The following is a 27,273-nucleotide window of genomic DNA, read 5'->3' on the forward strand; positions in this document are numbered from 1 at the left end:
TTTCTCTTTCAGTGACCTCCCATCCCAAGTCAGGGAGGACCTATACCCCTACCCAGGGGATCTGATGATTGAGGACCTCTATCATAAAGAGTTGTTCCTACCCCTGGCTCATCTCCGTGACAGAGTGCCCAGTGCTGGCTGACTCCTGTGGGTATAGAAACCATCTGCAGCCCCCATCCTGTTGTTGTCCATATCTAGCCACCAGTGTGGAGACTCCAGCACAGTGGATAACTGGGAGACTGACAGGATGCACATTTATAGCTGCAATGCAGCGCTAGCCTTCCTGTGTGCCAGGAAGGCTCCCCTCACTCAGTGCACAGCCAGGGCAGGGATCCCCAACTTTCCCAGCTTCCTGTTTTCTCGTGCTGACGGTATTAGCAAGAACCATCCCCAACTCTGTGCTGCTCCTCCCATCCAGTCTTTTCAGTCATTTTTATTTTACTTTTTTTTTTCCTCGTAATTTCTGGAAATACCACTACTGATTTGCTGGGGAGGCAGTCTTGCAACCCCAACTTCATTCAGACACATGATCCATGTGGTCCTCTGGGACAATGGATAGAGAAGAGGAGGCACTCTAGCATGAAGAACAAAGATGTCACACACAGCTCTCCTCCCAACCCTGACTGCCCCAGTACTTGAGGTGTCCCCTTGACTCAGTCAACTGAGAGAGCCCAGGTGGTCATAGCCCCAGCTTGTATACTGAGGGACAAGTCCAGAGTTCCACTAGGTTAGGAGGGGTTCATGGCTGGATCCTCTTGCGATACAGATAGGCATTGCTCACCTGGTTCATGATGACAAGGCTGGTGAGGACAGGACATAGCACAGCCAGGTACCAGGCCCCACCAGTAACTGTGGCAGTAAACCACAGGGAGCACATGCCCAACAAGAGGCTGGCACTACCCAGAAGGTAGCCCACCAGCCCTGAAGTGGCATGGTACAGCTTGAGCTTGGCCAGGGGCCATCGGGTCAGCAGCTTGGGGTACAGCAGCCCCACCCCACCTGAGCACTGCAGCCCCGCCCACAGCACAGCCAGCAGCCCTGCCCGTCCATGCCACGTGGCCAGGTGGGCTTTGCTCTGTTGCTCCTTGTGGAGGATGACAAGACCCAAGCCCAGCAGCGCACACAGCAGGGCCAGCAGCTGCAGCACCCAGTGGCAGCGTGCTCGACCTTTCCTCGAGAGGGAGTGCAGCAGTGAACTTTCAGGAGAGAACACCAGTAGTGCCTCAGTCATCAGGAAGGAGAACTGGGGAGACAGGGATGGGAAACTCAAGTGAGGGTGCAGTCGCAGCAGAAAGGAAAAGAACTTTAGATAACCCTCTAAGCTGTCAGCCAATCTGGGCTGATTCCTCTTTATTTTCTCCCCACTTGGTGTCCATTTGATGAGAAAGGAGTGGAGAAGCCCATCTGGGACAGAACATCTGCCCTAAATAATCAGGGAGAGATGCCTCTCTACACTAGGTGCCATTCTGAAATGTCATCTCTGTTGAGTTACCCAGCAAATACAAGGTTTGAGCTGTGGCAGTTATAAATGATTCACAAGCTTTGTTTCTCTGACGTGGGACTGGATACAATTTCTTGGCAAGAGTTGGCCACATGGGTGCACTGTTTCAGAGGAAATTAAATGCATCATCATAAATCATGGTCGAAAGAACATAGATACATCCAAATAGGTAAAAAGGAACACAGGTATATGCAAATGCATTTTCTAAGCTTCTTGCCTAGAGATAGGTTAAACCTCATGTTGTGCTTAGACAAATTTCACCCATTTGCTCTAGGTCTTGAGCACTCTGGTTCAAGTCTGGGATACAGAACATGGGCAGGAGTTAGAATGTGCAGAAAAAAAAAAAAAAACAGACATTAATTGTTCACAAGGTTTCAGAGGCCACAAAGGCCATCACCCATGCCCAAGCTCCCTCCTTTCCCCCAGAGCTGACTAGGCCCACTACTTACAGCAAGAGACATAAGCACAGGGTGCCAGGAGAACAGGCCTGGAAAGAGAAGAGGAGGCCTTGTGAGGCTGAGGCAAGAACCCAGCCATGCCAATCCCTACCGACAAAAATATGGGCAGCCCATCACCCAAAGAGGTTTTGGCAAAGTGTGAGCCCCTCCTTACTGCAACAACGTGACCCCATACCTATTCTGTCTTCCTGGCCTCTCCTTGGATCAGAGACCACGCTTTGCCACCCCGCTTCTCTGGCAGTCCCCCCAGCATCTCCCAGGAGGCAGTCAAGTGGAGTACCAAGACAAGAAAAGAGATAGCAGGTACCCTGTTGGGCTTGGCCAAGCTGAGAGAGCCCCCTACACCCATCTGCTCCACCCCAGTCATCCCTCTAGCACAGCCAGCCAGGTCTATTCCCAGGAGTCAAGGCCAAAGCCACCTACCGGCCCTGTTCCCCAGGAAAGTGACCCTTTCCTTCCCAGAAGCCAACTCTGACTCCTACTTACTGGAGCCAGGCCTGGCAAGCACAGCCACAAAGATGGTGAAACCCAGGGCCACGAGGTGGGCAGCAGCACCGGAGGCAGTGCGCAGAGCTCGATAGATGTGCGATTCGGTCTCCACAGTCAAGGCCATAACCAAGCAAGCCCGTGGCTGTACCCTGAAAGCATAATAGAGTGGGCAAGGGTCTCAGGTGCCTGCTGTCCACTCCTCACTGGGGCAAGTTTAGCAGGGCAGAAAAGCCACCCTCTCCCAGGAAGGTAAGCTAAGAAGGGACATTGCCACAATATGCCAGTTAAGGCACGAGGAACAGTCACAATATACCACGTAAGGACTGGGGCCTGTCACCCTGTACCCACACCTGAGCTGGATCTGATTGCTGACCCGCCTCCCAAAAAAGATAAGCAAGGCCATGTAAGACTACAAATCCCAGCGTACATCACGCCATTGCCGGGCTTGGGGCGCCGGCGGAGAGGGCGTGGAGCACTACGGGAATTGTAGTTCCCAGCGGCGACCCACGGTTCCAGCGTGTATCCCTTCGCGAACAGTCTCCCCACGTGCCGCTCGCATGCTGCCCATCCATTCTAGGGATTCGCCTGCCTCACCCACAGTACCGATCCGACGCGGTGGTTTCCTCCCGAGAAAGCGGGATCCTCGGGGCCCTTCCGCGCTTGCCACAGCTCCGTCGCGGAGCCGCTTCACTTCCGGGTGCGACGTCCACCCGCCCGGGACTTCCTGGGACGAGCCCCCCAGCCACGCCTCTGAGTCGCGCTGCGCAGGCGCTGTTGAAGTGACGGCCTCGCTGTTGTTGGGCTCGCAGGTGCTTGTGACCCGGCAGCCGAGGCTTTCGAGCTGTCGCTAACAGGTGTTCTCAAGGGTGGGGGCGTCTCCGCCCGCGAGGGTCTAGAAGCTACGGACCTGGGCCCTGGTGGCGCAATGGGCAGCAGCTGTCGCATCGAATGCATATTCTTCAGCGAGTTCCACCCCACGCTGGGACCCAAGATCACCTATCAGGTGCCACTCGGGCTTGCGGGGCTAGACCAGGAGAGGGACGCTCTCGGGAACTCGGCCGACTGCCTGGAGGCGGCAGATACCCGAGATTCATGTGGGCGCGCCACTCCTTCATTCGAGGCGAAACTTGAACCAAGAGGATACTCAGACACAGGGTCCTGGCTCCTGTGTGTCAGAGGAGACATACATTACACAGGCAGTGATTGTCAGAAATCGGGCTGTGGGGAGGTGCCAGGCTTCAAGAACGGGGGTGGTGGTCGGTGAGTATAACTGGGTTATTGAGATCTAAACGATGCATAGGAAGTTAGGTAAGGGAGGGGAGTGTGTTTCAGGCAGAGGGAACAACACATGCAAAAGCTAGAAAGGGGGCAGGGCCTCGAGGGTCAGCCCTGTGCATCCATCCAGTCGCAAAATGCGATGAAGAGCCTCTTGCCGTTCCCCTTCCCAGGTCCCCGAGGACTTCATCTCCCGGGAGCTGTTTGACACAGTCCAGGTGTACATCATCACCAAGCCAGAGCTGCAGAACAAGCTCATCACTGTGTGAGGCCCCAGCTGGGGGATCCCCAGGAAGAGGGAATGGGGTTGGGGGAGAGCCTGACTGTTCCCACCTGTTTCCCCATCCAGCACAGCCATGGAGAAGAAGCTGATTGGCTGCCCCGTTTGCATCGAGCACAAGAAGTACAGCCGCAACGCCTTGCTCTTCAACCTGGGCTTCGTGTGTGATGCCCAGGCCAAGACCTGTGCCCTTGAGCCCATCGTCAAAAAACTGGCTGGCTACCTGACCACACTGGAGGTCTGCTTGGGCGGATGGGCAGGCAGAGCTAGGGCAGGTGCTCCCATGTTTCCAAAGCCCCCCAGACCTGGAACTGCCAGCCAGGTCTGGACCTAGACAGGGCAGGCAGACAGCCAGGGGTCCTGGGGTGTGCCCACCATGCTGTCCATGCTCCATCCAGCTAGAGAGCAGCTTCGTGTCCACAGAGGAGAGCAAGCAGAAACTGGTGCCCATCATGACCATCTTGCTGGAGGAGCTAAATGCCTCGGGCCGGTGCACTCTGCCCATCGGTATGTCCCAGCCTCTGCAAGGAGAACATAGTAGGGGTAGAGGAGGGATGGCAAAGTGACGGGGGAGGTAATCCCAGCCACGGGCAAGAAGGATAAGACTCACGAACAGATTGGTGGCTAGGAAATAGCTATGGGCTAGGCTGATAATGTCCAGGATCCAATGTGTAATGGAGTCAGGGTTTGGGGCTGGCAGAACCCTCCAGCTCTGCCCCCTGGGCATATCCTTTCCCCTCTCTGGACCTCAATCTCTCACTCTGTAAAAGGGAAGGCTGGCCCTACCTAGGGTCATCTGCCTGCTTCCAAGGATGCTGGGAGGCCTGAATGGTTATGGAGGGCCTCTTGGAAGAAATGACACTGAGAATGTGGGTGGGGTCCCTTGCAGATGAGTCCAACACCATCCACTTGAAGGTGATTGAGCAGCGACCAGACCCTCCTGTGGCTCAGGAGTATGATGTGCCTGTCTTTACCAAGGACAAGGAGGATTTCCTCAATTCACAGTGGGACCTCACCACACAACAGGTGTGCCAGCCCTCCCTGGGTATCATCCCTTGGGGCTGGCCACAGCCCTGACCTCATCCCACCCACACTGACCCTTCCCTGTCCTGCCTAGATCCTTCCCTACATTGATGGTTTCCGCCACGTCCAGAAGATCTCTGCTGAGGCAGATGTGGAGCTCAACCTGGTGCGCATTGCAATCCAGAACCTGCTGTGAGTAGGGCTATGGTCATGCCCAAGACAGGGTTGCCAGTCAGGGCAGAGCCCAGGGGCCCTGGGTGTGGGGGTAGGAAAGTATGACTCTCAGAAGCTGAGCACAGCTGTCTCCCCCAGGTACTACGGCGTTGTGACACTGGTGTCCATCCTCCAGGTAGATGGGTCTGGTTAGGTGGAGTGTGGCTGGGTCAGGCTGGGGGCTGTGTCAGATCCCCCAAGCCCCTTACTCAGGTCACTGTGCCTCCTGCTATCCTCTAGTATTCCAATGTGTACTGCCCGACGCCTAAGGTCCAGGACCTGGTAGACGACAAGTCCCTGCAGGAAGCGTGTCTGTCCTATGTGACCAAGCAAGGTAGTGGCCAGAAGATGGTGAGCTCTGGTGGAGACTGTCTTGGGGAGGGCAGGGCCAGCTGGTGAACTGAACCCTGGCATCCACAGGGCACAAGAGGGCCAGTCTCCGGGATGTGTTCCAGCTGTACTGCAGCCTGAGCCCTGGCACTACTGTGCGAGACCTCATTGGCCGCCACCCCCAGCAGCTGCAGCGCGTCGATGAGCGGTCAGAGGGGGATCCCTGGAGCATGACGGGGTTGCCTGAGGGCAGAAAGACCCTCTACATCTGTCAGGAGCCCTGATTTGAGGGGAGGCAGGGGATGCCCAGTGAGCAGAGTCATGTGGCACTGCCAGTTCAGGCAAGACTTCCTGGAGGTGATGGGCTTGGAGGCCAATCTGGCGACAGAGGCGAAATTAGAAGGGAGATGGCTGGAAAGGATTGGCCTGGCTGGATGGAGGCCTGGACAGGACATCACCCCTCTCTTCCCAATCCCACTCCAGGAAGCTGATCCAGTTTGGGCTTATGAAGAACCTCATCCGCCGGCTGCAGAAGTACCCTGTGCGGGTGTCTCAGGAGGAGCGGAGCCACCCTGCCCGGCTTTACACGGGCTGCCACAGCTATGATGAGATCTGCTGCAAGACAGGTGGAGGCAGGCAGGGCAGCCAGGGCAGGGGCAGGGTAGGGTGGCTGGCCAAGGTCTCTGACCTCACCTCCACCACCCTACCCAGGCATGAGCTACCATGAGCTGGATGAGCGGCTAGAAAATGATCCCAACATTATCATCTGCTGGAAGTGAGGCCTGTGGGGGCTGGACCGGGGCATACTGCTATGGGCACTCCCTCCTGCTAAGCCCTGCCTGGTGCCACATCCAGACTGGCTTCAAGGTTAACCCTCAGTTCTATAAATAAATTCATTCATTTCAACCTACCTTTATTGAGTACCACTTCTGTGCCATCCACCAAAGACCCAGCAGTGAATGAGACAGCCACAGTCCTGGGCCCCCCTCATCCAGAACAAGTAAAACCTGGAAAAACCTAGACCCATCTCCACAGAGTTGAATTCCAACTCATAGGGACCCTACAGGACAGAGTAGAACCGTCCCCTAGGGTTTCCAAGGCTGTAAATCTTTATGGAAGCAGACTGCTGCAGGTGGGTTTGAACTACCAGCCTTTTGATTAGCAGCTGAGCGCTTAACCACTGTACCACTAGGGCTCCTTCCCACTAATTATAAACTGAAATAAACAGAAACAATCAGGGAGGTGTGATGGAGAGTGAGTTGGGACAGAAGAAGGGGTTGCTCTGGATTAGGTGGACAAGGAAGGCCTCATTGAGGAGGTGACTTAAGCTGCATCTTCAAAGAGGCTGAGTTCCAGGCAGAGGTAACACGTGCAGAAGCCCTGCTGCAGAAAGCACTTTGGGATGTTGAGGAAGCCAAGGGAAACCCATGGGGCTGGAACATAGGAGGCAAGGATGACAAAGTCAAGAAAGTCCCAAGCTAGAAGAGGAGGAAAGGGCCAGACCTGCAGAGCTGCTGGTAAGCCACTTTGGACTGAATATTCTGAGGGCTAGAGGCAACCATAGAAAGGTTTCATGCAAGGGAATACTGTCTTTAAAAGACTCCTGGCTGTTCATGAGGGTCAAGAGTGGAAGTGGGTCCAGTGAAAAGACCGCTGCAGTTACCCCATGAGATGTGATGGCAGCCTAGACTTAGGATGAGAAGTTGTAGGACCTGGGCAGTATTGTGGAGGTAGAGCCAAGAGGTGGAAGTGACCCAGATGGGGCAGCCATAGGAGAAGCAGATAGGGGTCAGAATTGCCCCCATCCCTTTACGGGCTGCCTGGACATCCTAAGAGAGAAGGTCTAGGAAGCACCGGCCACGAGAATCTGGAGCTCAGGGGAGGCCAGTGGGCTGCAGCAGGTTGTCGGGGGAAAAAGCTCCAGAAATCCAAATCGGACGGCTACCGGCAAGCAGGCCGGCAGGCTTGCTGGTGGATCCGGACCCTCAAGTCGCCGCCAGGGGGCAGAACTCAGGCCATACTGCGCAGACGCTTGCTAACCCTTCTCCATGGCAACGAGGACCCACGCGACCCCAACCGCTCCGCAACAGTCCTGTCCTGGACTTCGTCCCCACCGGAGCCTTTCGTTTCCAAGCGTGGCCCTGTGTCAGATTCTCCCAGTGCCAGCTGCGGCCCCAAGTCAGCCGGACCCCACCTTCCCGTTTTCTGTCCTCATCCCCGATATGGGCGACCTGGAGCTGCTGCTGCCGGGCCAGGCGGATGTGCTGGTGCGGGGTCTGCGCAGCTTCCCGCTGCGCGAGATGGGCTCCGGAGGGTGAGGCAGCCAGGTCGAGGGTCAGGCGGTGTCATGGGGTCAGGACCCCTTGTGGGGAGGCTTTCGGCCTTACACTGCGGGAAGGGGTTGCCTAGGATGGAGGGGACTCCGGGTGAGGACAGAGAACTCTCTGAGCTAAGGATATATAGCCCCTGACGCCCCTCCGGCCTCTGGGGATCAGGTTAGGCTTGCAATAGGACCCAGATCCTACCCCTACTCCGCATACAAGTACACCCAAATGCACACATCCCCTCTGGGGCAGGTGGAACCAGCAGCATGAGAACCTGGAGAAACTGAACATCCAGGCCATTCTGGATGCCACGGCCAGCCAGGGTGAGCCCATCCAGGAGCTGCTGGTCACCCATGGGAAGGTATGCCGAGATCACAGGTAGTATTCCTGTCTTCTCCCCTGCCATCTCTCCTCTCTACCCGTCAGGAGCATGCTGGGTGCCTGCTTTCCCCTTTGGTACACCTGTCTTCCCCAAAGGGGAAGGAGTGTGTTACACATTCATTCTGCACTGCTATTAGACAGGACCCTGATGAAGTGGACAACCGTGAATCCTAGAACAGCCTAGGCAGCAGGGGGACGGCTGAATGCTATGGGTACACCTGAGTAGACTGTTAGGCTGGAAGGGGTCCTTACTAAAGTGGAGGTGGGACTTTGACATGAAGGGAGGCTGCCTTCCCAGTAGGGGAGTGGAGAGTTAGACACCAGGGATCAATGTGGCTGGAGCATTCGCCAGGAAGCGGCCCTAGTAAATGACCTGAGATATTACTTAAAAAGAGGCTCCCAGCAAGGAAAAGTAGAAACCTACCTTAGGGGGAAAGGGAAAGAACACTGTGAAGATCCCTGACGAAGGGTGAAGCCAAGGCACTCAACAGCCTCCAAGGGCCAGAGGACAGCGACAAGAGGGAGGCCTGGATGGGGGAACAAAGGCACAGGGGAAGAGGGAGCAAGGTGACTCCCAGCAGCCTGGGCAGGACAGAAGTCAGTCCTGGGCAGCAGCAGCACAGGGGGTGTCTCCATAGATGTGAGGAACAGCTGGAGATGCAGGTCTAAGGCTCAAGAGAGAAGTTAAAAAAGGTATACATGGGGCCTGGGAGAGTCTGGGGGCCCAGGGGAATTTGAGAGGAGCTGGGCTGTGCCAAGCCAGGGATGGGGAGGTTTCCAGGCCAAGGCAGGCCCACCTCATCCCTGTCCTCCCCCCGCCACCCCTCAAAGATCCCAACACTGGTGGAGGAGCTGATCACAGTGGAGCTGTGGAAGCAGAAGGTGTTCCCTGTGCTGTGCAGGCTGGAGGACTTCAAGCCCCAGAACACGTTCCCCATATATATGGTGGTGAGCTGGGCCCCCGGTTTGCACCCCTGCCCACCCCTTCAGAAGGCCCTGGACTGGGGAGGGCAGCTGGTGGTCCCTAACCCTCACTGTATAAGGCCCTGGCCTCATCCTCATCTTTGGATGGCAGGTACACCACGAGGCCTCCATCATCAATCTCCTAGAGACGGTGTTCTTTCACAAGGTGAGGCAAGTGGAAGTGGGTCCAGTGCCCCAAGCTGGGGTGTGGCAGGAAGAGGTTGTCCCTCAGTGGGGACGGTATTGAAGGCAGAAGGTTTCCCCTCCCCCTGCACCCCAGGAGGTGTGTGAGTCAGCAGAAGATACCATCTTGGACCTGGTGGACTACTGTCACCGCAAACTGACTCTGCTGGTGGCCCGGAGTGGCCGTGGTGGCCCCCCTGAGGAGGAGGGGTCCCAGGACAGCACTCCCATGCAGGTGGGCTGAGTTCCTTGGGGCTAGCAAGGGCTGGGCCTGAGCTCCCTCAAGCCTGGGCAGCAGGGAGTGGCCCACCCTGAGTACCATATGGCCCCCCTCCAGGAGCTCCAGAAGCAGGCAGAGCTGATGGAATTTGAGATCGCACTGAAGGCCCTCTCAGTGCTGCGCTACATCACAGACTGCATGGACAGGTAGGCAGCCCTACTGGGCCTGATGCCAATAGTGGAGAGCTGGGAAGCTGGGCCTGTAGCCTCTGCTAACTTCCCTCCATCCCCTGCCTCTAGCCTTTCCCTGAGCACTTTGAGTCGCATGCTCAGAACCCACAACCTGCCCTGCCTCCTGGTGGAACTGCTGGAACACAGTCCCTGGAGCCGGCAGGATGGAAGTAAGGGCCTGCCTAAACCCCAGCCCGCTGTTTCTAGGACATTCTCCAGGATTGGCAGTAGTTGGTAGCTTGCACACAGACAAGGCCCCAGAGGATACAAGGATGCCTCAGCCAGGGTGGTCCTGGACCTGGGCTCTGCAGCAAGCGAGACCTCTGTGTCTACTACTGAGATCTCAGCCTGCTCTGAGGCCAGCAGCACCCAGCCTGGGCAAGTCCCATGTCCAAGGCTCTCCCTACCATGCCCGGGTGGTGGTCAGCCAGCCCACACAGCTGGCTCACTCAAGGAGCATGCTCCACTTGCACCCAATGTGCTGGTCCCTCTCTTCAGGCAAGCTGCAGAGATTTGAGGGTGGCCATTGGCAGACTGTGGCCCCCTCAGAGCAGCAAAAGCTAAGCAAGCTGGACGGGCAGGTGTGGATCGCCCTGTACAACCTGTTGCTAAGCCCTGAGGCCCAGGCCCGCTACTGCCTCACAAGCTTTGCCAAGGGTCAGTTGCTCAAGGTGAGGAGTGGCCCCAGTTTCCCCCACACCGGTGCCCACAGCCCAGCACTGGGTCCCACGGGCACCTACAGACACCCTCAGCCCAGCCCAGCCCCGTAGCCAGCACCTGCCTCTCACTGGTTTCCCCTGGACACCTTTGCAGCTTCAGGCCTTCTTCACAGACACATTGCTCGATCAGTTGCCCAATCTGGCAGACCTGCAGAATTTCCTGGCCCACCTGGCCTTGGCCGAAACTCAGACCCCCAAGAAGGACCTGGTGTTGGAACAGGTAGGCACTGAGTAGTTACTCAGGACCACTGCCCACTGCCAGCTCCTCCCTGACCCTCTGCTTCTCTCTCCCTACCCCCACTCCCACCCCCCCACCCCACCCCCACCCCCACCCCCACCCCGCCTAGATCCCAGAAATCTGGGAGCGGCTGGAGCGAGAGAACAGAGGCAAGTGGCAGGCTATTGCCAAGCATCAGCTTCGGCACGTGTTCAACCCCTCGGAGCAGGACCTTCGGCTGCAGGCACGGAGGTGAAGTCTGCTGAGCTGGCAGAAGGGATGGAAGGGATGCAGGAGGTATGGAAGAGGGTGGGGAGCTCCATAGCCCCCACCTGCCACGCTCAGCCAGGCCCTCCCAATCTCCTCCCCAGGTGGGCTGAAACCTACAGGCTGGATGTGCTGGAGGTGGTGGCTCCAGAGCGGCCCCGCTGTGCCTACTGCAGTGCAGAGGCCTCCAAGCGCTGTTCCAGATGCCAGAAGGAGTGGTATTGCTGCAGGTGAGGGTACCCTAAGATCCTGGAACCCTGAGCCCCACCCCCCAAACCACTGCCCTCCTCACTGCCCCACCTGCCCACAGGGAGTGCCAAGTCAAGCACTGGGAGAAACACGGAAAGGCCTGTGTCCTGGCAGCCCAGGGTGACACAGCCAAGTGAGGGCTACAGCTGCAGAGGGCTGACTACTCCCGCCAAGGGATCCTACCGAGAGTGCGCCCGTGAACCTCAAAGGATCCTACCGGGAGTGCGCCCCTTAACCTTGAGACCTCTGCCCAGCCCCGGGCCTGCGCGTGGGGAAAGTCGTGGGGCAGAGTAGAAATGCTGACCCACCCCTCTCCGGCAAAGCGCTCCCCGCTTCCTGCCCCGCCGTGGAGAGCAGGCCGGCAGCTGCCTCAGCAAGCTGGGGCTGGAGACCTGAAGCTGAGGCGAGGGCGAAGGCCGGATGTGGGGACCCTCTTCCTCTAGCACAATAAAGCTGGCCTCCAGAAACACTCCTGTCTCCGTGTGCCCCAACGCCTTCGTCGTCGTGGGCGGAGAAGGATATTGCCCGAAGGGATGGAGGGAGGGAAGGAAAGGCAAGGCAGGGATTCTGCGAGAGCTCCTCCGCCCCGGTCATCCTCGGCTCCTTCTGCGGGCAGACACAGCCCCCGCGCCCAAGTTTCCATTGCACCGTTCCCCTCAGCTCTCTCCCACCGCCCGGCTTGAAGCCTAGAGGCGGTGCTGCAGTCGGGTCCCGCCCCGCGGCCCCGCCCGCCCAGCGCTCGCGCCCAGAGCAGCCCGCTTTTCGCTCGGGGCCGGCCGAAGTCCCGGCGGAGCCGAGCCATGTCAGCGGAGCCTGAGCTTATCGAGCTGCGGGACCTCGCTCCCGCACAGCGCGCCGGCCCGGGCCGCGCCCGCCTAGAGCGCGCCAACGCGCTGCGCATCGCGCCAGGCACCACGCGCAACCCCGCAAGGCAGCTGGCCCCCGGCCGCGGCCACCGCTTCCAGCCCGCCGGACCCACCACGCACACGTGGTGCGACCTCTGCGGCGACTTCATCTGGGGCGTCGTGCGCAAGGGCCTGCAGTGCGCGCGTGAGTAGTGGCCCCGCGCGCGGGCAAGAGCATAACGCGCGGCCGGGGGGCAGCACCATCGCTGCGGGCCAAGTCGCAGCGGAGGGGGGCAGTGGGGAAGGCTCACGCGGACCAGATCCGTTACTTTTGGTCCATCGCAGAAATGAGTGCGGGCAGATGACGGTTATCTCCTTGCCGCGCTCCACCTGAGTCTGGGGCACAGTTGGGCAGGGACAGTTGCCTGTGAATAACAAGGTGCTGATTGGAAGGTTTTTTTGTTTTTTTCTTTAATCTCTTTAAAGTGCCTTGGTCTTTCTCGAAAAAGGCTGTGAGCCCACCGGTCTTTGAGCCCACAGGCCTGTCCCTTCCCAAAGATTACTCACCGTTTCCCCCTCCAGAATCCCTGAGGTGAAGGGAATTCACCGACCTGTGGGAGGAGACCTGGATAAAGTTTAGGACATTGGGTGGGCCCCCTGCAAGCAAAGATTTTTCCGAGTCTTTATTCAGCAAACATCTCCTTTGGGATCCACTGAGCCAGGTACTGAAATATGGAAGCTAGCCACATTCCAGGGTTGCCTCTGCCCTTCTGGGAATCACTGGCCTGCAGAGGTCGCTCCCCATTGGCTGGAACGCTGTTGTAATCACCTGGGGCGACTTTACAGCCCTCCCACCCCCTATACCTGGACCCCATCTCAGAGCCATTGAATCAATTCCTAGGGGGGTGGCAGGGCTAGGCATCAGTCATTTTTTGGAATTCCCCAGATCATCCTAATGTCCAGCCTGCGTTGAGAATCAGTGCTGGCCCATTTAGAAACTTAGGGATGGTGTTTCAGTCCTGTGTGTGCACGGAGACCCTCCCATCCGGTTCTGAAGTCTGTCCCATATTCAACTGGGAGAAGCAGAGTTGTGATTGAATACAAAGCCATGAACAAGTGCTGGAGACACTGCAATATCCCCAGTGAGAAATAAAATGGCCATGGAGATGAGAAATGGGACAATCTGGGTGTGTTTCAGGAGACAGAGACAAGGGAGGAATCAAGAATGAGTTGGGATTTTGCCTCAAACACCTGGGGAAATGGTGGCTGTTTTTGATGCGATGAGGAACCCTGGGTTGAGGTGGAGGAAAAATAAGTTAAATTTTGGCGTTTTTAGTTTGAAATGTCTATTAGACGTTCAAGCAAAGATACTGACATATAGGATTTGATCTGAGGGTACAGGTCAGCGCTGGAGCTTTAGATCTGGGATGCAAAGGAAGCGGATGAGATTTGGGTACGTAAGTGTTGACAAAGAACACCGATCAAGACTGAGCCCCAGACACTCCGTCATTAATAGACGAGGGTTAAGGTGAAACCAGAAAATCGCAGAGCAGGAGCTGCAAGAGGAAGAGTGTAGGCACCTGGGAGCCAAGAGGAACAAGTGTCAAACGATGCTGAGGAGGTGGGGTGGAGAATGAACCACTCAGATTTGGCAGCGCGTAAGTTGCTGACGACCCCGACCACAGCAGTTTCGTGGAGGGAAGGACAAACCTGACTGGAGAGAGTGAAGGCAAGGAATTAAGAGTCTATGCAATTGTTTATAAGTTTTGGTGTGAGGGGAGAAAGATGACAGCTAGAGGAACATGTGGGTTAAAGGTTTTTGTTTTACCTTTAAGGAAATGAGAGGAGGAAAACTGACAATCTGGAAAGAGGGGGACCCTGCCTAGGCTCTACAGGTCCAACTGTTGAGCAAGCCTGGGTCTCTAACCGCCTGAGGCTTTCCAACCAGTTTTCAGACAACCAGGGATCGACAACAGTTTGTGTAACTGGCAGATAAAAGGCCCTGAGAGAACACGGGTTATGTAGGGCCCCCGGGCCTTCTTTTCCTTCCCCTGGAACGCTTCCGCGAGCTGGAGCAGGGGATCCTCCGCCTCACGGCCCGGCCTTTCCGCAGACTGCAAGTTCACTTGCCACTACCGTTGCCGCGCACTCGTCTGTCTGGACTGCTGCGGACCGAGAGACCTTGGCTGGGAGCCGGCGCTGGAGCGGGACACGAACGTGGTGAGCGGGGCCGGGGGCGTACGGGCGGGACAGAGACGGATGGACGGGCCACAGCGCAGGTGTCCCCAACTACTGCCCTGGCGCTGCGTGCTCTGAACGTTCTAATAGTATATTTCGCCGCTGCATAGGGCGGTTAATTCCGTATGCGGGCTCGGCTCGAACCTCACAGGCCGGAAGCCGAACGCAGCGGGCTCGGCACCGCCCAGGCTCTGCGCAAGCGCATTGTCCGCAAAGTGCCCCACTTGCATCCGGTCCAGCGGCCACGCGGTTGCACATGCGCGTACTTCCCGACACGTCCCCTACGGGAAGTGGGCGTGCCAGACAGAGAAGACCTGAGCTGTGCTGTCTGGGCAATGAGGTCATTCCTGGAAGTGAGGCGTGTGTGGCCCTGCCCCTTGATGTTCCTCCCCCAATGAGACAAGAGCTGGATCCCGGCTGTCTACGTTTCAGTCTTAACGGTTGCCGCGCGGACGCTGTTGGTCTTGGCGCACGCGCACACGAGCGCACGCGCCCGGGGCGGTGGTTGGCGGCTGCGGGCGTACGCTACCGGGGGACCGGGCGGGCTGGCGCGGCGATGGGCGAGGCGGACGCGGGGACGCCTTCTTTCGAGATGACTTGGAGCAGCACGACAAGCAGCGGTTACTGCAGCCAGGAGGACTCAGACTCGGAGCTCGAGCAGTACTTCACGGCGCGCACCTCGCTGGCTCGCAGGCCGCGACGGGATCAGGTGGGGGCCGGGTGCTGCTGGCGGCCGGCGGGGGGCAGCCGTTGGGACTCCGCCCCTCCCCGGTGAGTTGCCTTGTCGAGAGTTGGTGGGCAGCTCCACTTCTCATCACTTAGAAACTGCTCCCTTCTCGGCCGGGGGACGACCAGCTCAACCGTGTGTCCACTCTCAGCTCACGGTGAAGCCCTGATTCCAGCGCCTCGGTATCAGGCATCAAGGCCTCCTTCTCTCAGTCACAAGACCGGTTGATCCGGGGGAAGCAGCTACGTGGCTTGGGGTAGACCAGGAATGGGCATCATTCACCTGTGACTAAGGCCGAGACTGTACAGTCTGGACTAGCACCTCGATTTTCCCCTTCGGGCGCTCCCACCCCCTCCCTGGAGGACCAGGGGGAGGAAGTGGCGGAGTGCTCACCGGGAGTCCAAAAGTGTGTTAAGGAAAAGGGAGAGGCCAGGAAGATCCGGTCTTTTCATTAGCACTCCTGGTTGGAGCCAGCTGAGCCACCACTCCTGCTGGCCCTAGCCCGTCTCTAGCCGCTAGAATGTGGAGGATTCCAGTCCCCCTCTGGGGTGGACATGGAGAAAGGGGATTTGGGAATAGATAGAAGGAAGTCTTGTTTCCGAGGAAAAACATTAAGAAGCACTTTACCCTCCTTACTCTCAAGAGGTGGGTAGGGCTGTATAGTAAAATGCCATGAGAGGGGTTGAGAGAGATCAGGATTACTAATCCAGGACTGTAAAATGTGAAGCTGTCCCTGGGTTGTTGAAATTGATGCCAGGGCAGCTGAGCCTCTCAAAATGTCCTTGTAGTTATTGGGTGCTCACAAGTTAATTCCGACTCTTAGCGACCTCGTGCGACAGAGTAGAACTGTCTGATAGAGCTTCTTTTGGCTATAGTCTTTATAGAAGCAGTTTACCGCGTCTTTCTTCCACATAGCCACTGGGTAGATTTGAACTGCCAAACTTTTAGTTAGCAGCTGAGCACTTAACTGTTGTGCCACCAGGGCTCTATCACAGTCTCCTAGGTGTGTCTCCATTATCAGAGACCTCTCTGTGGTGTGCTAGGGTGTTAACTATCAGGCTCAGATAACTGCCCTGGGTCTGGGACCTGTCAGGGAAGCATCCAGACCAGGGTATTAGGAAAGAGAGATGGGGACTATGAGACTCACTACACCTGGCAGAACTGGGGCAGAATCCCTTACGTGAGCCAGGAAAAGAGTGTCGTGGATGTTTTTGGTGAAATTTTACAAAAGGAGTGATACTCAGCAGTCTGAAAAGAGCCCAGGGTCTTTTATGAGGCTTGAGTGTGGACCTTAGGGATTGTCCCTATGTCACTCAGCCCTGAGCCATTTTCCATTGTGAAAAAGTGGGAAAACCACAGTGAACTAACTCATTGAAAAAGAAGCCAGGGAGTCCGAAAGTGGTATTTAAAAAATAACGAGCTGTCACTATGGAGGGTAGCAGAGGAGAGGGTGGGTCGCTATGGTGCAAGGAAAGGAAAACTTCCTACTGTGCATCCCTCCAGGACAGCTGTTGGAATACTCCTCCAGTGAGTGGCTTTGGAAAAGGAAAAAGAAACTCTTCCTCTAGAATTCTGGCAGGAGAGTGCTGTCCTTCCAGCCCAAGGCCCTTGTTTTACAAGTGAGAATAATGAGAGAGGTCCACCTGGAGAAGGGAAAGGACTGGAACTGAGATCACTGTGGTGACCTGGAAAGGGAAGATGGAGGAGCAAGGTTTCTAATTCCCAGGGTGGCACTCAGAGCTGCCTCATGGAAGGGGAGTAAGCTGGCACTATTTCTGGGCCCTCTCAGTTCTATAAACAGAATATTATTGTTTTTTGCCCTGACACTAGAGTCTGTTCAGTGTTCTTCCTACTCCTGACCCTAGTATTCCTACATCCAGGTTCTCCTTCCTGTCAGGGCACTCCTTCCTGTCCCAAGCCTTCTCCCTGGGCCTGAACAAACATTTCTACCCTTTATGCCCATCATCCAGTCCTCATTTTACTCCCCAGGCCCCCATTTTCCAGGGTTCCCACCATTTGTTATGACTAGCCTGATAAGGTTACTCACTGTCCCCAACAAAGTTTCTGCTGGATTTTTCACTCCTGGGTGCTCTTCTCCATCCAGACCTTTGGAAACATGGGGAACCAAAAGGGCTTCCATTCCCACCTTTTCCCCAATACTTTTTTTCCTCTTTGAGGCCCCAGCCTCAGTCCTCAGCCCCATTAACTAGCTGGCTGCTGAACAGTAGCAGGTTCTTGGTGACTAGCATAATGCTAAAAGGCCATGGAGGACTCCATCTTCCCTCCATCTGTTCTCACTTGTCTCCATTGATGGTTTAATCCCCTTAGGGAGCTTCAGGGCATCAGGCAGGGAGAAACCCGGCTGTCCTGGACTCAGAGCTGGGCACAGGTCATTCTGCAGGAAACCCTGTGATAGGAAGTCCCTTGGAATAAGGCATCGATGGGTGGTGATTTCAGCTGTGTCTGTGACAACTCCTTTCTAGCTGACATCAACAGGAAGTAAGAGTGATGCAGTGGGGCCAAGGGAGTTTGGTAGAAGTCAGTTAATTGAGAGCCCAGGCCCTGGCCCACACTCCACCTTCTGGCAGGAATCCAGTCCTTCTTTAAACCTTAAACCAAAAATATCCCCTGAAGTCTTAAATCCAAACAGTAGTTTAGCTTAACCAGTAAAGGTGCATTTGAGTTATGGAGTTGGTGAAGAATATTGAATATACCATTACTGTCAGAAGAATGAACAAAACTGTCTTAGAAGAAGTATAGCCAGAATGCTCTTTAGAAGTGAAGATGGCGAAATTGTGTCTCATATACTTTGGACATATTTTCAGGAGGGGCCAGTCCCTGGAGAAGGACCTCATGCTTGGTAAAGTGGAGGGTCTGTGAAAAAGAAGAAGACACTCAACAAGATGGATTGATACTGGCTGCAACATTGGGCTCAAACAGCAACGATTGTGAGAATGGCACAGAATTGGGCAGTGTTTACTTCTTTTATACATAGGGTCACTATGAGTCAGAACTGACTCGACAGTACTTAAAAACAACAGAGATGGAACATCTAATCATGGCATATTAAATGACCACAACATATAAGATGGTCTGGGTTCTGTCAGACTCACTAAGTCATAAGGTCTGGTGGGCCCAAGAACAATCCACTGTAATAAGAAATGATACATCCTTGACCCGTATGATATGATCAGCAGGCACAAGTAAGCCCTCTATCGTACCAGTGCCTCTCTCTCAACTATTGCTGCAGGAAGGGAAGTGCGTCCCTCATGATCAGCTGGTGGAGGAGGAAAAAGGCTAAGCTTGTTCTAAGATAGCAGATTGGAGCCTGACCTGAAGCTGCCTTTTGTGCCAAATGGGTCAAGGTTAAACAGCACATCACAGTGGTTTCCTCACTATGTCTGAGACACAAAAGGTGGAGCCCAAGTTCCCCAGGAATGTTTATGTTGTGGAGGTTCCCTTTCTCTCCTGCCCACTGGTGGCTGGGCACCTGATATACACTAGTTCCCACACTTCCACCCTACACCCTATAGTAGTTATGGCCCTGTGTATGGGCAGAGAAAGTAGGCTGACTTCTCCAGGACATACCCTTACCCTACCCAGGTAGATTTTACTTTAAACAAGGATTCTTCCTCAACCCCTCAGCTTTTCTTGGCGCCTGGTCTCTTGCTCATAGTTCTGAGTGGAGTCTTTGGCCAGGCTCTGCAGGCATTACCTCTCCTGAGGGACACACCCAATGCTGAGGAGGCATCAGGCTGGCAGCAGAGGAGTCAAATGATTCTGCCTTTGCTGCCTCCACCCACACAGGCAGAAACAGGAGCAGTGGAGGGCTCAGGGTGGGCCACTCCTGGGTAGCTATGTACATCAGCAACAGGAGGTCAAAGGCAGCTCTGGGAGCAGGCCCAGAGGGCCAGGGATTCTTCTCATCAGGTTTCAGGCTTTGTTACCAGTGTCCAAGGGCTGCCCCTGAGCTTCAGGGAGGCCCTGGGTGGGCCAAAGCAAGCATGCATTCCAGCCTGTCTCTCTGGAGGTGAGGGGTGATAATGGTTCCCCAAGAATCCTCTCTGCCTGTGTCATGCATTGCAGAGAGATGTGTTCCTCAAGGGCCTACGTGTGTGCTGACTCTCTTTCAGGATGAGCCCGTGGAGTGGGAGACACCTGACCTTTCTCAGGCTGAGATTGAGCAGAAGATCAAGGAGTACAACAGCCAGATCAATAGCAACCTCTTTATGAGCTTGGTGAGTTGAGGGCCTGGGGTTGGAAAAGGGGGAACAGAAACCTAGCTGTGTGCTTAATGCCCAAAGGGTCACAGCTGAGGTATTCTTAGGAGAGTCCACGGAGTGATTTGTTGACACCCAGTCTAGCCCCAAGTGGACTGACCGTGCCTGAGTCTGTTCCATCTCACCTGGGTTCTGCAGTCATTGTTTCGTCTCTCCCTCTCTTCAGAACAAGGACGGTTCCTACACAGGCTTCATCAAGGTTCAGCTGAAGCTGGTGCGCCCTGTCTCAGTGCCTGCCAGCAAGAAGCCACCCTCCCTGCAGGATGCCCGACGTAGCCCAGTGCGGGGCACTGCTGTGAGGCGTCGCACCTCCTTCTACCTGCCTAAGGATGCTGTCAAACACCTGCACGTGCTGTCACGCACACGAGCACGTGAGGTCATTGAGGCCCTGCTGCGCAAGTTCTTGGTAGTGGATGACCCCCGCAAGTTTGCACTTTTTGAGCGGGCAGAGCGCCACGGCCAAGGTGGGCTTCCCAGCCTGCCCCTCCCTGTGTGAGTGTGTATGTGCATGCCACTGTTCATGTAAGGGTTACAGGGGCTGGGCCTCTCTTGACTCACTTGCCTCCCTTCCCACCTGGCCCTCAGTGTATCTGCGGAAGCTGTCGGATGATGAACAGCCCCTGCGGCTGCGGCTCCTTGCAGGACCCAGTGAGAAGGCCCTGAGCTTTGTCCTAAAGGAGAACGACTCTGGGGAGGTGAATGTGAGTACACACCTCTCCTTCATTTCTTGGTTGTCACTAGGCAGGACTGGCAGGTTGCAGCTACAGTAAGGCTTGGAGGAGGAACAGAGCTGGAAGACAAGCCCTACAAAGCCTGAAAGCTTTATGGTCCCAAAGCATTGCACCTGTGGAATGGGATTAGCCTGAGAGCCTGGGCCTGACTTGCCTCATGGGTGACTGGGGAACATCCGATTTGTTTGCCTGTCAGTGAGGTTAACCCATTGCCGTTGAGTCAATTCCGACTCATAGTGACCCTATAGGACAGAGTAGAACCGTCCCATAAGGTTTCCAAGGCTGTAAATCTTTGCAGAAGCAGTTCGCCACATCTTGGTCCCGTGGAGCGGCTGGTGGCTTTGCACTGCTGACCTTTCAGTTAGCAGCTGAGTGCTTAATCACTGTGCCACCAGGGCTCCTCAGTGAGATTACTGCCCTACTTTGTGGGGCATCCGTCTTCTATACTGATGGCCATCAGAGATCCCAGCATAGGCCACTCAGGCAAGAGCCTGACATCAGAAGACCCCAGCCTAACTTGTGTGACCATGAGATGCTGGTCTCCTGTGGGGAGGGGCTGCTGACTTGGCCCAGACCTGCTATGGCCTGTGTTCCCTCTCCTCTCGTAGTGGGATGCCTTCAGCATGCCGGAACTACACAACTTTCTGCGCATCCTGCAGCGAGAGGAGGAGGAGCACCTTCGCCAGATCCTGCAGAAGTACTCCTGTTGCCGCCAGAAGATCCAGGAGGCTCTGCATGCCTGCCCTCTGGGGTGACCTTGTCCACCTCAGAGGGTGGAAGGAGGAGAGTAGGCAGCACCAAGGGCATGCCGTGTGAATGTGACATGGCCCGTGGGGCCTGAGGAGTGAGTGTGCGTGGGGTTTCTCCCCTGTTGGGGGTACGAGCCCAGAGAACAGCTAAGGAGCTGACCTGTGTCCGTCAGTGGGTGCAGCAGAGTATGACTCTGCACCCCTTTGCCCTTCATGCACTGAGTCATGGTGGGCCAGGGCTTCCCTGGAAAGCTGCTTCAGGCTTCTGGCAGGAGTGGAGTAGACAGAAGTCTCCCTAATTCATGGCTCTGATGTGAGAATCATGGAAACCCTACAAGAGGAACAAGGGCGTGTTTGTAGGGGTGAGAGCCCTCATATATGGGGAAAGGTTGTATGTTTTGGGTATTGGATGGGTTCAGAAGACATCCTAGAGAGCCAAGGGTGGGTGCTCAGGATAAGGCAGGCATCGAGGGAGAATATATTCCCTCTAGACTGCCCTCTGACCCCTCATACACCCTGGGGTCAGTGAACACTGTCTCACAGTGCAGCAACAGTGCCTCAGTGCCTCCTCTGAGGAGGAAGTCCCTGGGCCAGGGCCCATGCAAGTGTGGGCACTGCCCAGGTCTGTGCCTTGTTTGCCAACTAAAGTCAGGGTCTCTCCAGTATTTTTGATGATGTGTGCGAATGTGTATAATGTTTTGTGGCCTCAGCTGAATGCCTTCTGTGGGGTGAAAGGGGTGGGGGTGTCAGTCATCATGGCCTGGGGCCTGAGAGAATTGACTGAATAAAGGTTTGAGAATACTCCTGCTTTTGGACTCTTTTTCATGGGCCCACAGCCACAGTTGCCCCTCATGCTAGAGACTACCAAGGGTGATGGACAGACTCACAGGGCACCTCTTTTGCCGAGTCACCGTAGGCCCAATTTATAAAGGATATGGGATGCTCTGTCAAGAAAATATACCCAGCCGTTACTCAGCACCCTGGGTCTCAGGTTGTGGCAAGGCCGAGTATCAGCTGCAGCCAGCTTAGGGAAACACACACACCAAGCTCTGGGGAGGTACTGTGGCATGACTCCACCAAATATTTACTGAGCTGCTACTGAGCTGTGGACCAGACACTGTGGCACTGAAGATAGAGCTGTCAACAGTTCTCACTTTGATGGAGCTTGTATTCTGGTGAGTTTTGAAAGAACAGTGAATTTAAAAGACATACTTTAGACCTGGGTCTATGTGACATTTGGTCTGTTAATTTTATTTAGACCCCGTTTCTTCACATGTGACGCTGGCTATCAAAAAGACACAGTTGTGGCAATAGAATAAGGCCAGGTGGGCACTCTGTGGCATGGCAAAACCATTCTTTGGTACACCTGGCCTGGCTCTGGGGAGACCTGGTGGTTGGGCCGGTCAGCTGGGCCCGAATTCCGGGAACTGGAGCGTAGGGGCACCACACACTCGAGAGCTCCAGATTTCTGGGTGGGACCTACCGCCGCTGGCGAGAGCGTGTCCTGCCGGTACCTGGCGTCTCGCAGAGCATGCTGGGATGCGCAGCGTCTTAGGGCCGCCATTGGTCTCGTTTCGCGGACCGACGAGAGAGGCAGCCAATCAGAGGGAGCACCGCTCGGGATGTGCGGAAGCGGAAGTGAGGTTTCCGTGGAGACGGCCGAGCCTGGGGAAGGCGGCGGCGGTGGCGGCAGCGACGGCGACGGTGGCACCTGCGAGCGGAGGCCGAGACAGGGCATGGCGGCGCTGTCGGCTCTGTGAGGGCGGAGCGGCCGTGGGGCCCGCCATGCGCCGGCGGCCCTGACATGGGCGCCAGCGGCTCCAAAACTCGGGGGCTGTGGCCCTTCGCCTCAGCGGCGGGGGGCAGTGGCTCGGAGGCGCCCGGCGCGGTGGGTGCTGATCAAGCTTTGGTGCGGCCGCGAGGCCGAGCTGTGCCCCCCTTCGTTTTCACGCGTCGTGGGTAAGTGCACGGGCCCCGCCAGCGGTGGACAGGAGGGCGCCGGCACCATTGGGAACTCCCGTCGCCTCACGCCCTACACCCGGGTCAGGACGATTCCCTATTTTAAGCCCTTATTGGGGCAAGAGATGGGGAAAGCTGGGCTTTCGGCTTCTGGTCTTCCTAGGGGAAGAACGGACCTGAGGCTTGTTCTTGGGGTTGGAGCACGCAGGTTTCTCTTCACTCAGTAAAGCCAAAATAAAGCCTCCTCGAGACCTCGGGCCTCTTTCATCCCATCGATTCCAATCTGCAGTCCCAAGGCTCCTAGCCCCACCCCCTCACCCCCATTCTTCCGAGGGGAGAATGACCCTCTGTTGTGGCTCCTCCCTTTTCCCACAGTGATAGGGCTGGACTTTTGAGGGTAGTATCCGGGAAAGCAGGGGTGGGCCTGGGTGAAGAAAGACCCTTACCTGGGTATGTTCTCCAGACTTGGAGCACTGACCTCCCCCAGAGGCCCAGACAGGAGCACCAGATTGGCCTGGCCTTAGTGGGCTTCTGGGGGAGGACACTCAGGTGATGCTGGAGATTTGAGTAGATACCAGGGAGATCCAACAGTGGCAGTTTGGCTGTACCAACCGCCTCCTGCCTTATAGGCTCCCTCCTAGCTTGGGCATCTGCTGTCTCAGGCTTTGGCACTGGACCAGCATGGCACTATGGAATAAGATCAAGATGTCCAGGCCATCACCCTGTCCAGTCTAGAGGTCCTTTACCATACCGAGTGAAGGCAAGTTCAGTGGGCTGCCCTTGCTGAACAAACCAGGGGTAAGAATTGGCCTTGGTTGCCTGCACAGTGCTCTGGTGTGGTCTCTCTTTTGAGGTCTGATAGAGTAGCATTGGCCACCACTCCACTCCCCACTGCCTTCTAGTTGATCCCAGTCCCAGCAAGGGGTTCTGCAGGCACATTAGCCTCCCTTCCTTCCACCAAAGTTGTTCCTGCCCACTTGGGTGTGGGCACACTTCCCTGTGGTCTGTGGTATTTGCCATGACTAGATGTGGGGCTCCAGCCCACTAACTCTGTTCACCTGTCCCTCTACACAGCTCCATGTTCTATGATGAAGATGGGGATCTGGCTCACGAGTTCTATGAAGAGACAATCGTCACCAAGAATGGGCAGAAGCGGGCCAAGCTGAGGCGGGTGCATAAGAACCTTATTCCTCAGGTGAGGGGCTGGGCAGTGGTCACAAATCCTACATTGAGTATGTGAAGGTAGGGTCTGCCTTCATGATGGGGACCTTTGTGGGAGGAGCTGGGAGGAACAGGAAGACTTACTGTAGTAGGGGGCCTGAGTTAGCCCTCACTACCCTCTGTTTCCATGGCAGGGCATCGTGAAGCTGGATACCCCCCGCATCCATGTGGATTTCCCTGTGATCCTCTATGAAATGTGAGCCTGGAGGGTGGCAGGCACAAGCGCCTCCTGCCCCAGCAAGAAATTCCCGGGCTCAAGGTGTGGCTTCCCTTGAGGACCTCAGGCTGGGGCCACAACCCTGAATAAACTCCGTTGGCCTGGAACCTTCAGCTGTGAGCAGGGCAGTTCTTCAGTGTTGGTGTGTGTGTATGGACAAGAAGCAAGACAGGACTACTCTGGTCAGGAATGCCTAGTTCTTGTGCCCTTGCCTGGCCTGCTTTCTTCCAAGCTTGCCTGAGGCCCAGGCCTGTTTGAGGCCATAGCACTTTACAAGTAAGGTCTGCCTTCTTCCAGCCCCTGGGCTGTGGGGGCTATACACAAATGGGAACTTCCATTCCTTCGCTTCCCTTGTCCCCTTGTTGGAGCATTTCAGCCGTTTGCTACCTCGATTCTTCCTGTGTTGGACAGAGGCTGGGGGCAGCACCAGCCTGATGCTTTCTGCCTACTTGCCCATCTGTTCCTACTCCCAGATGGATGAACACTTTGCTGGCAGTTGATAGTAGAGGGGACTGATGTGGGAGACTTCTCCTTCCACCCAGGGCTGGGCTGACCTCTCCCACTGCAACTGATTGTTGCACTGGTCCCCCAGTTAAGAGGGTGCAGGCCAGGTCAGGAAGGGGCGTCGATGCCTGTGCCTAAGGGGAGTTGCCCCAACCTACCTACTCTGTCTAATCCCCCTTGCCTTTGCACCAGCCCTCCCCTTCAGAGGTGATCATCCACAACCCTGTGATAATGGACAGCACCCCAGGGTGGTGCCAGTAGCTCTGAGGCACCCATCAACTCTCACCTGTAGTATCCCCACCCCTTCAGGATCAGTCAACGGAAAGTACTGGAGCCCCTGCCTTTTGTGCCCTAAGTAGGGACAGAAAGGAGGACACAATAATAAAAAGAAGACTTAAAATGTGAAGGTTTGTAAATAGTCCATGATGTTGTTGGGGCAGAGTCTGATTTCTATACAAAGATGGTTTTTTTTTTTTTTAATTACTGTGCAAGATGTGTGCTTCTAGAGTGTGGGAAAATGGCTAGGGGACAGTGGTCCCCAGCCTAGGAAGGCTGCTGTGTTACTTGTTCAATTTCAATAAAAGTATTTGTAGATCCTGCACACGAGTGAAATCTTGTGGGGCTGAGCCCAGCCTGCAGCCAGCAGGTGGCAGTGTGTGCACACGGACCTTGCTGCAGGATGGGGATGGGTAGGGGTGGGGCTCAGAATGGAGGCCCATTGTGTTCAGTGTGGTGGGGGGACCCTTGGAATTGGGAGGCCTTGGGAGGTCTCACTAGGAATTGGCCCCACCTGCCTGACCTGAGGTAAAGGTATGGCCCCAGGTAGGTCTGGAATAGCTGCTTTGCAGCCAGCAGTGCCAGCGACCGTGAGTGAGGTCATTGCCTGAGCCGTATGGACCCCCAAGGCTCAGCCTTAGGTAGATAGCAGTTTGATCGGTGCCACCATGCCCTCAGCCTATTTCCAGGCTGTGCAGCCCAAACCCACCTGCCTCTTCCCAGTCCTACCCGTGGACACCAACCAAGGAAAGTGGAATCAGGATTCCTGTTCAGCAGGCAAGGCTGAGCCCCCCAGTACCCCATACTGCCTCTGCTCCCTGCTGCCTAGTCTGCTGACCTGCACCCCATCCCCTGTGGACATTTTTCCCTACACTTCTCAGGGGCTGGTATGAGGCACAGTCTCTGCTAGGCCTTGCTCTTGGCCAACAGCCCAACTCCCAGTCAGGGAGGGAATAGTTAGAGGACACAAGCTGCTGGGTGAGGAGAGTTGGCCTGCCTCCAAGTCTGAGGCAGGATCACCCTGTACAGCCTGGACTTCCAGTAGCATGGGGCACCTTTCTATTCCCCTCACAAGATGCCAGGTATAAGGACCCATCATCCTCCACTTACCCCCCTCCCCAAAACTAGCTGCCCTGTGGCTGTGGCTCTTACATTCCAGATGTCATTCCATCTCCCACTACCACTGTCCCAGCATTGGGGAACTCCCTGTGCTGTGCCTGCCCCAGCTGACCCTGAAGCTGGAAAACAATGGGGGTCAGGCAGTGCTTCCCCACTCCCTCCCAAGGGCTGTGTTCACTTCCTTCCTGCTGGCTGCCTGAGGAAGTGTCCCTGCCCTGGGACAGTCTGGTCTGGCCTTCATTCCCCCAGGAGCCCCCAGCCCTGGAGCCTCCAAGGTGTCCATGCAGGGGTACAGGAACACTCCACCCTCCATGCCCAGGGCAAGATATCAAGCTAGCTGCCCACCTCCCGCAGTCCCCCTCCTCCTGTCTCACACAGCCTGTTAGAGAGGCCCTGGGCATCTGGAGGTGGGCCAGTGGTGTACTGGAGGTAAGAGGGATCTCAGGGTGATTTGAGGGTGTACTGCTACGTCTGCACCTCTGAAGGGGTCTGCTGGGACCCTACTGCAGCCTGCCTTGGGGCCAGCAGCATTATGGGCCCCTCTTTCTGCAGGACCACACTATCTTTCTTTCCTCACCCATCTTGTAAGGAGTCCCCTGCTCTGTAGCAGACTCAGTGAAAACCTCCCAGGAATGGTCTTCAGGAAAGTCCTCTGCAGAGCTCTCCTGCCCTCTCCTTCCAGGCACACATGTCAACACAACTGTCCACTTGAGCACACTTGGGATGCTTCTGCTCTCGGTGGGGGAAAAAAAAACATGGACTCAGCTTCTCCAAGTCCCCTTTCCCAGACCCCCACCCGGGGTGGTTCTCTTACTCTTTGGCACCAGTTCTGAGCCACTATCAGCTGAGCATTCCCGGAGTAGTCTGATTCCCAAAAGCACCACATCACTGGGTTCCCTCTGAGCACACTCTCCTAGATTTGAGCATGGGCCCAACCCAAGGGAAGGCCGGAGAGAAGAGGCATCTCCAGTGTTGGTGTGCGGGGAGGCCAGCATCTAAGCCTGGCCCCTCTCCTCTCACCTGGTGAAGTTGGTGGGGCCAGTGACCAGTCAGGGCAAGGTGGGGATGGCAGCCAGCCAGCCAGC

At 56.0% G+C, this 27,273-nt stretch overlaps 5 protein-coding genes across 16 annotated transcripts; 4 read left to right on the forward strand and 1 right to left on the reverse strand.

Annotated features, from left to right (window-relative positions):
* Positions 1–402: 402 nt before the first annotated feature.
* LOC100667585 (transmembrane reductase CYB561D2) lies at positions 403–3,180 on the reverse strand. 5 transcript variants are annotated; one of them, XM_010589772.3, is made up of 4 exons: positions 3,052–3,180; positions 2,446–2,597; positions 1,951–1,988; positions 403–1,243 (listed from the first exon to the last, which is right to left on the reverse strand). In XM_010589772.3, exons 2-4 carry the CDS (start codon positions 2,570–2,572, stop codon positions 740–742), a joined length of 669 nt encoding a protein of 222 aa, XP_010588074.1. In that variant the 5' UTR covers positions 2,573–2,597; positions 3,052–3,180; the 3' UTR covers positions 403–739. The 5 variants fall into 5 exon arrangements, with proteins under 5 accessions (XP_010588074.1, XP_003410134.1, XP_064130541.1 ...); XM_003410086.4 differs by having other exon boundaries at positions 3,043–3,174; XM_064274471.1 differs by lacking the exon at positions 2,446–2,597 and having other exon boundaries at positions 3,043–3,171.
* A 28-nt stretch (positions 3,181–3,208) lies between these two features.
* On the forward strand, positions 3,209–6,479 carry NPRL2 (NPR2 like, GATOR1 complex subunit). Of its 2 annotated transcripts, XM_003410087.4 has the most exons (11): positions 3,210–3,451; positions 3,897–3,988; positions 4,073–4,241; positions 4,402–4,510; positions 4,893–5,029; positions 5,121–5,218; positions 5,339–5,375; positions 5,480–5,573; positions 5,660–5,777; positions 6,053–6,195; positions 6,281–6,479. In XM_003410087.4, exons 1-11 carry the CDS (start codon positions 3,374–3,376, stop codon positions 6,346–6,348), a joined length of 1,143 nt encoding a protein of 380 aa, XP_003410135.1. In that variant the 5' UTR covers positions 3,210–3,373; the 3' UTR covers positions 6,349–6,479. The 2 variants fall into 2 exon arrangements, with proteins under 2 accessions (XP_064130536.1, XP_003410135.1); XM_064274466.1 differs by lacking the exon at positions 5,660–5,777 and having other exon boundaries at positions 3,209–3,451; positions 5,480–5,590.
* Positions 6,480–6,598: 119 nt separating this feature from the next.
* Positions 6,599–11,570, forward strand: ZMYND10 (zinc finger MYND-type containing 10). The gene is made up of 12 exons (XM_003410088.3): positions 6,599–7,883; positions 8,146–8,254; positions 9,106–9,222; positions 9,350–9,403; positions 9,518–9,655; positions 9,758–9,846; positions 9,940–10,040; positions 10,369–10,541; positions 10,684–10,809; positions 10,937–11,058; positions 11,178–11,303; positions 11,384–11,570. Exons 1-12 carry the CDS (start codon positions 7,618–7,620, stop codon positions 11,457–11,459), a joined length of 1,497 nt encoding a protein of 498 aa, XP_003410136.2. The 5' UTR covers positions 6,599–7,617; the 3' UTR covers positions 11,460–11,570.
* A 552-nt stretch (positions 11,571–12,122) lies between these two features.
* Positions 12,123–21,693, forward strand: RASSF1 (Ras association domain family member 1). Of its 7 annotated transcripts, none has more exons than XM_023547666.2 (6): positions 12,123–12,376; positions 14,246–14,387; positions 19,266–19,370; positions 19,579–19,876; positions 19,998–20,113; positions 20,752–21,693. In XM_023547666.2, exons 1-6 carry the CDS (start codon positions 12,123–12,125, stop codon positions 20,896–20,898), a joined length of 1,062 nt encoding a protein of 353 aa, XP_023403434.1. In that variant the 3' UTR covers positions 20,899–21,693. The 7 variants fall into 7 exon arrangements, with proteins under 7 accessions (XP_023403434.1, XP_010588075.1, XP_003410137.1 ...); XM_010589773.2 differs by having other exon boundaries at positions 12,123–12,372; positions 14,281–14,387; XM_003410089.4 differs by lacking the exons at positions 12,123–12,376; positions 14,246–14,387 and adding an exon at positions 14,892–15,114.
* A 123-nt stretch (positions 21,694–21,816) lies between these two features.
* Positions 21,817–25,387, forward strand: TUSC2 (tumor suppressor 2, mitochondrial calcium regulator). The gene is made up of 3 exons (XM_003410091.4): positions 21,817–22,851; positions 23,926–24,046; positions 24,207–25,387. The coding sequence occupies exons 1-3, from the start codon at positions 22,697–22,699 to the stop codon at positions 24,270–24,272; spliced, it is 342 nt and encodes a 113-aa protein (XP_003410139.1). The 5' UTR covers positions 21,817–22,696; the 3' UTR covers positions 24,273–25,387.
* The last annotated feature ends 1,886 nt before the right edge of the window (positions 25,388–27,273 follow it).

This window comes from Loxodonta africana, chromosome 22 (assembly GCF_030014295.1).
Source record: "Loxodonta africana isolate mLoxAfr1 chromosome 22, mLoxAfr1.hap2, whole genome shotgun sequence".
Classification (NCBI taxonomy): domain Eukaryota; kingdom Metazoa; phylum Chordata; class Mammalia; order Proboscidea; family Elephantidae; genus Loxodonta; species Loxodonta africana.

Coding starts and splice junctions, on each gene's coding strand:
- TUSC2 (XM_003410091.4), top strand. CDS start 22,697: ATGGGCGCCAGCGGCTCCAAAACTCGGGGGCTGTGGCCCTTCGCCTCA. Junction 22,852..23,925: donor TTCGTTTTCACGCGTCGTGG/GTAAGTGCACGG, acceptor CCCTCTACACAG/CTCCATGTTCTATGATGAAG. Junction 24,047..24,206: donor ATAAGAACCTTATTCCTCAG/GTGAGGGGCTGG, acceptor TTTCCATGGCAG/GGCATCGTGAAGCTGGATAC.
- RASSF1 (XM_023547666.2), top strand. CDS start 12,123: ATGTCAGCGGAGCCTGAGCTTATCGAGCTGCGGGACCTCGCTCCCGCA. Junction 12,377..14,245: donor GGCCTGCAGTGCGCGCGTGA/GTAGTGGCCCCG, acceptor GAGCTGGAGCAG/GGGATCCTCCGCCTCACGGC. Junction 19,371..19,578: donor GCAACCTCTTTATGAGCTTG/GTGAGTTGAGGG, acceptor CCCTCTCTTCAG/AACAAGGACGGTTCCTACAC.
- NPRL2 (XM_003410087.4), top strand. CDS start 3,374: ATGGGCAGCAGCTGTCGCATCGAATGCATATTCTTCAGCGAGTTCCAC. Junction 3,452..3,896: donor GACCCAAGATCACCTATCAG/GTGCCACTCGGG, acceptor TCCCCTTCCCAG/GTCCCCGAGGACTTCATCTC. Junction 4,242..4,401: donor GCTACCTGACCACACTGGAG/GTCTGCTTGGGC, acceptor TGCTCCATCCAG/CTAGAGAGCAGCTTCGTGTC.
- LOC100667585 (XM_010589772.3), bottom strand. CDS start 2,572: ATGGCCTTGACTGTGGAGACCGAATCGCACATCTATCGAGCTCTGCGC. Junction 1,989..2,445: donor GCTTGCCAGGCCTGGCTCCA/GTAAGTAGGAGT, acceptor TTCTCTTTCCAG/GCCTGTTCTCCTGGCACCCT. Junction 1,244..1,950: donor CTGTGCTTATGTCTCTTGCT/GTAAGTAGTGGG, acceptor CTGTCTCCCCAG/TTCTCCTTCCTGATGACTGA.
- ZMYND10 (XM_003410088.3), top strand. CDS start 7,618: ATGGCAACGAGGACCCACGCGACCCCAACCGCTCCGCAACAGTCCTGT. Junction 9,656..9,757: donor AGGACAGCACTCCCATGCAG/GTGGGCTGAGTT, acceptor GCCCCCCTCCAG/GAGCTCCAGAAGCAGGCAGA. Junction 11,304..11,383: donor AAGGAGTGGTATTGCTGCAG/GTGAGGGTACCC, acceptor ACCTGCCCACAG/GGAGTGCCAAGTCAAGCACT.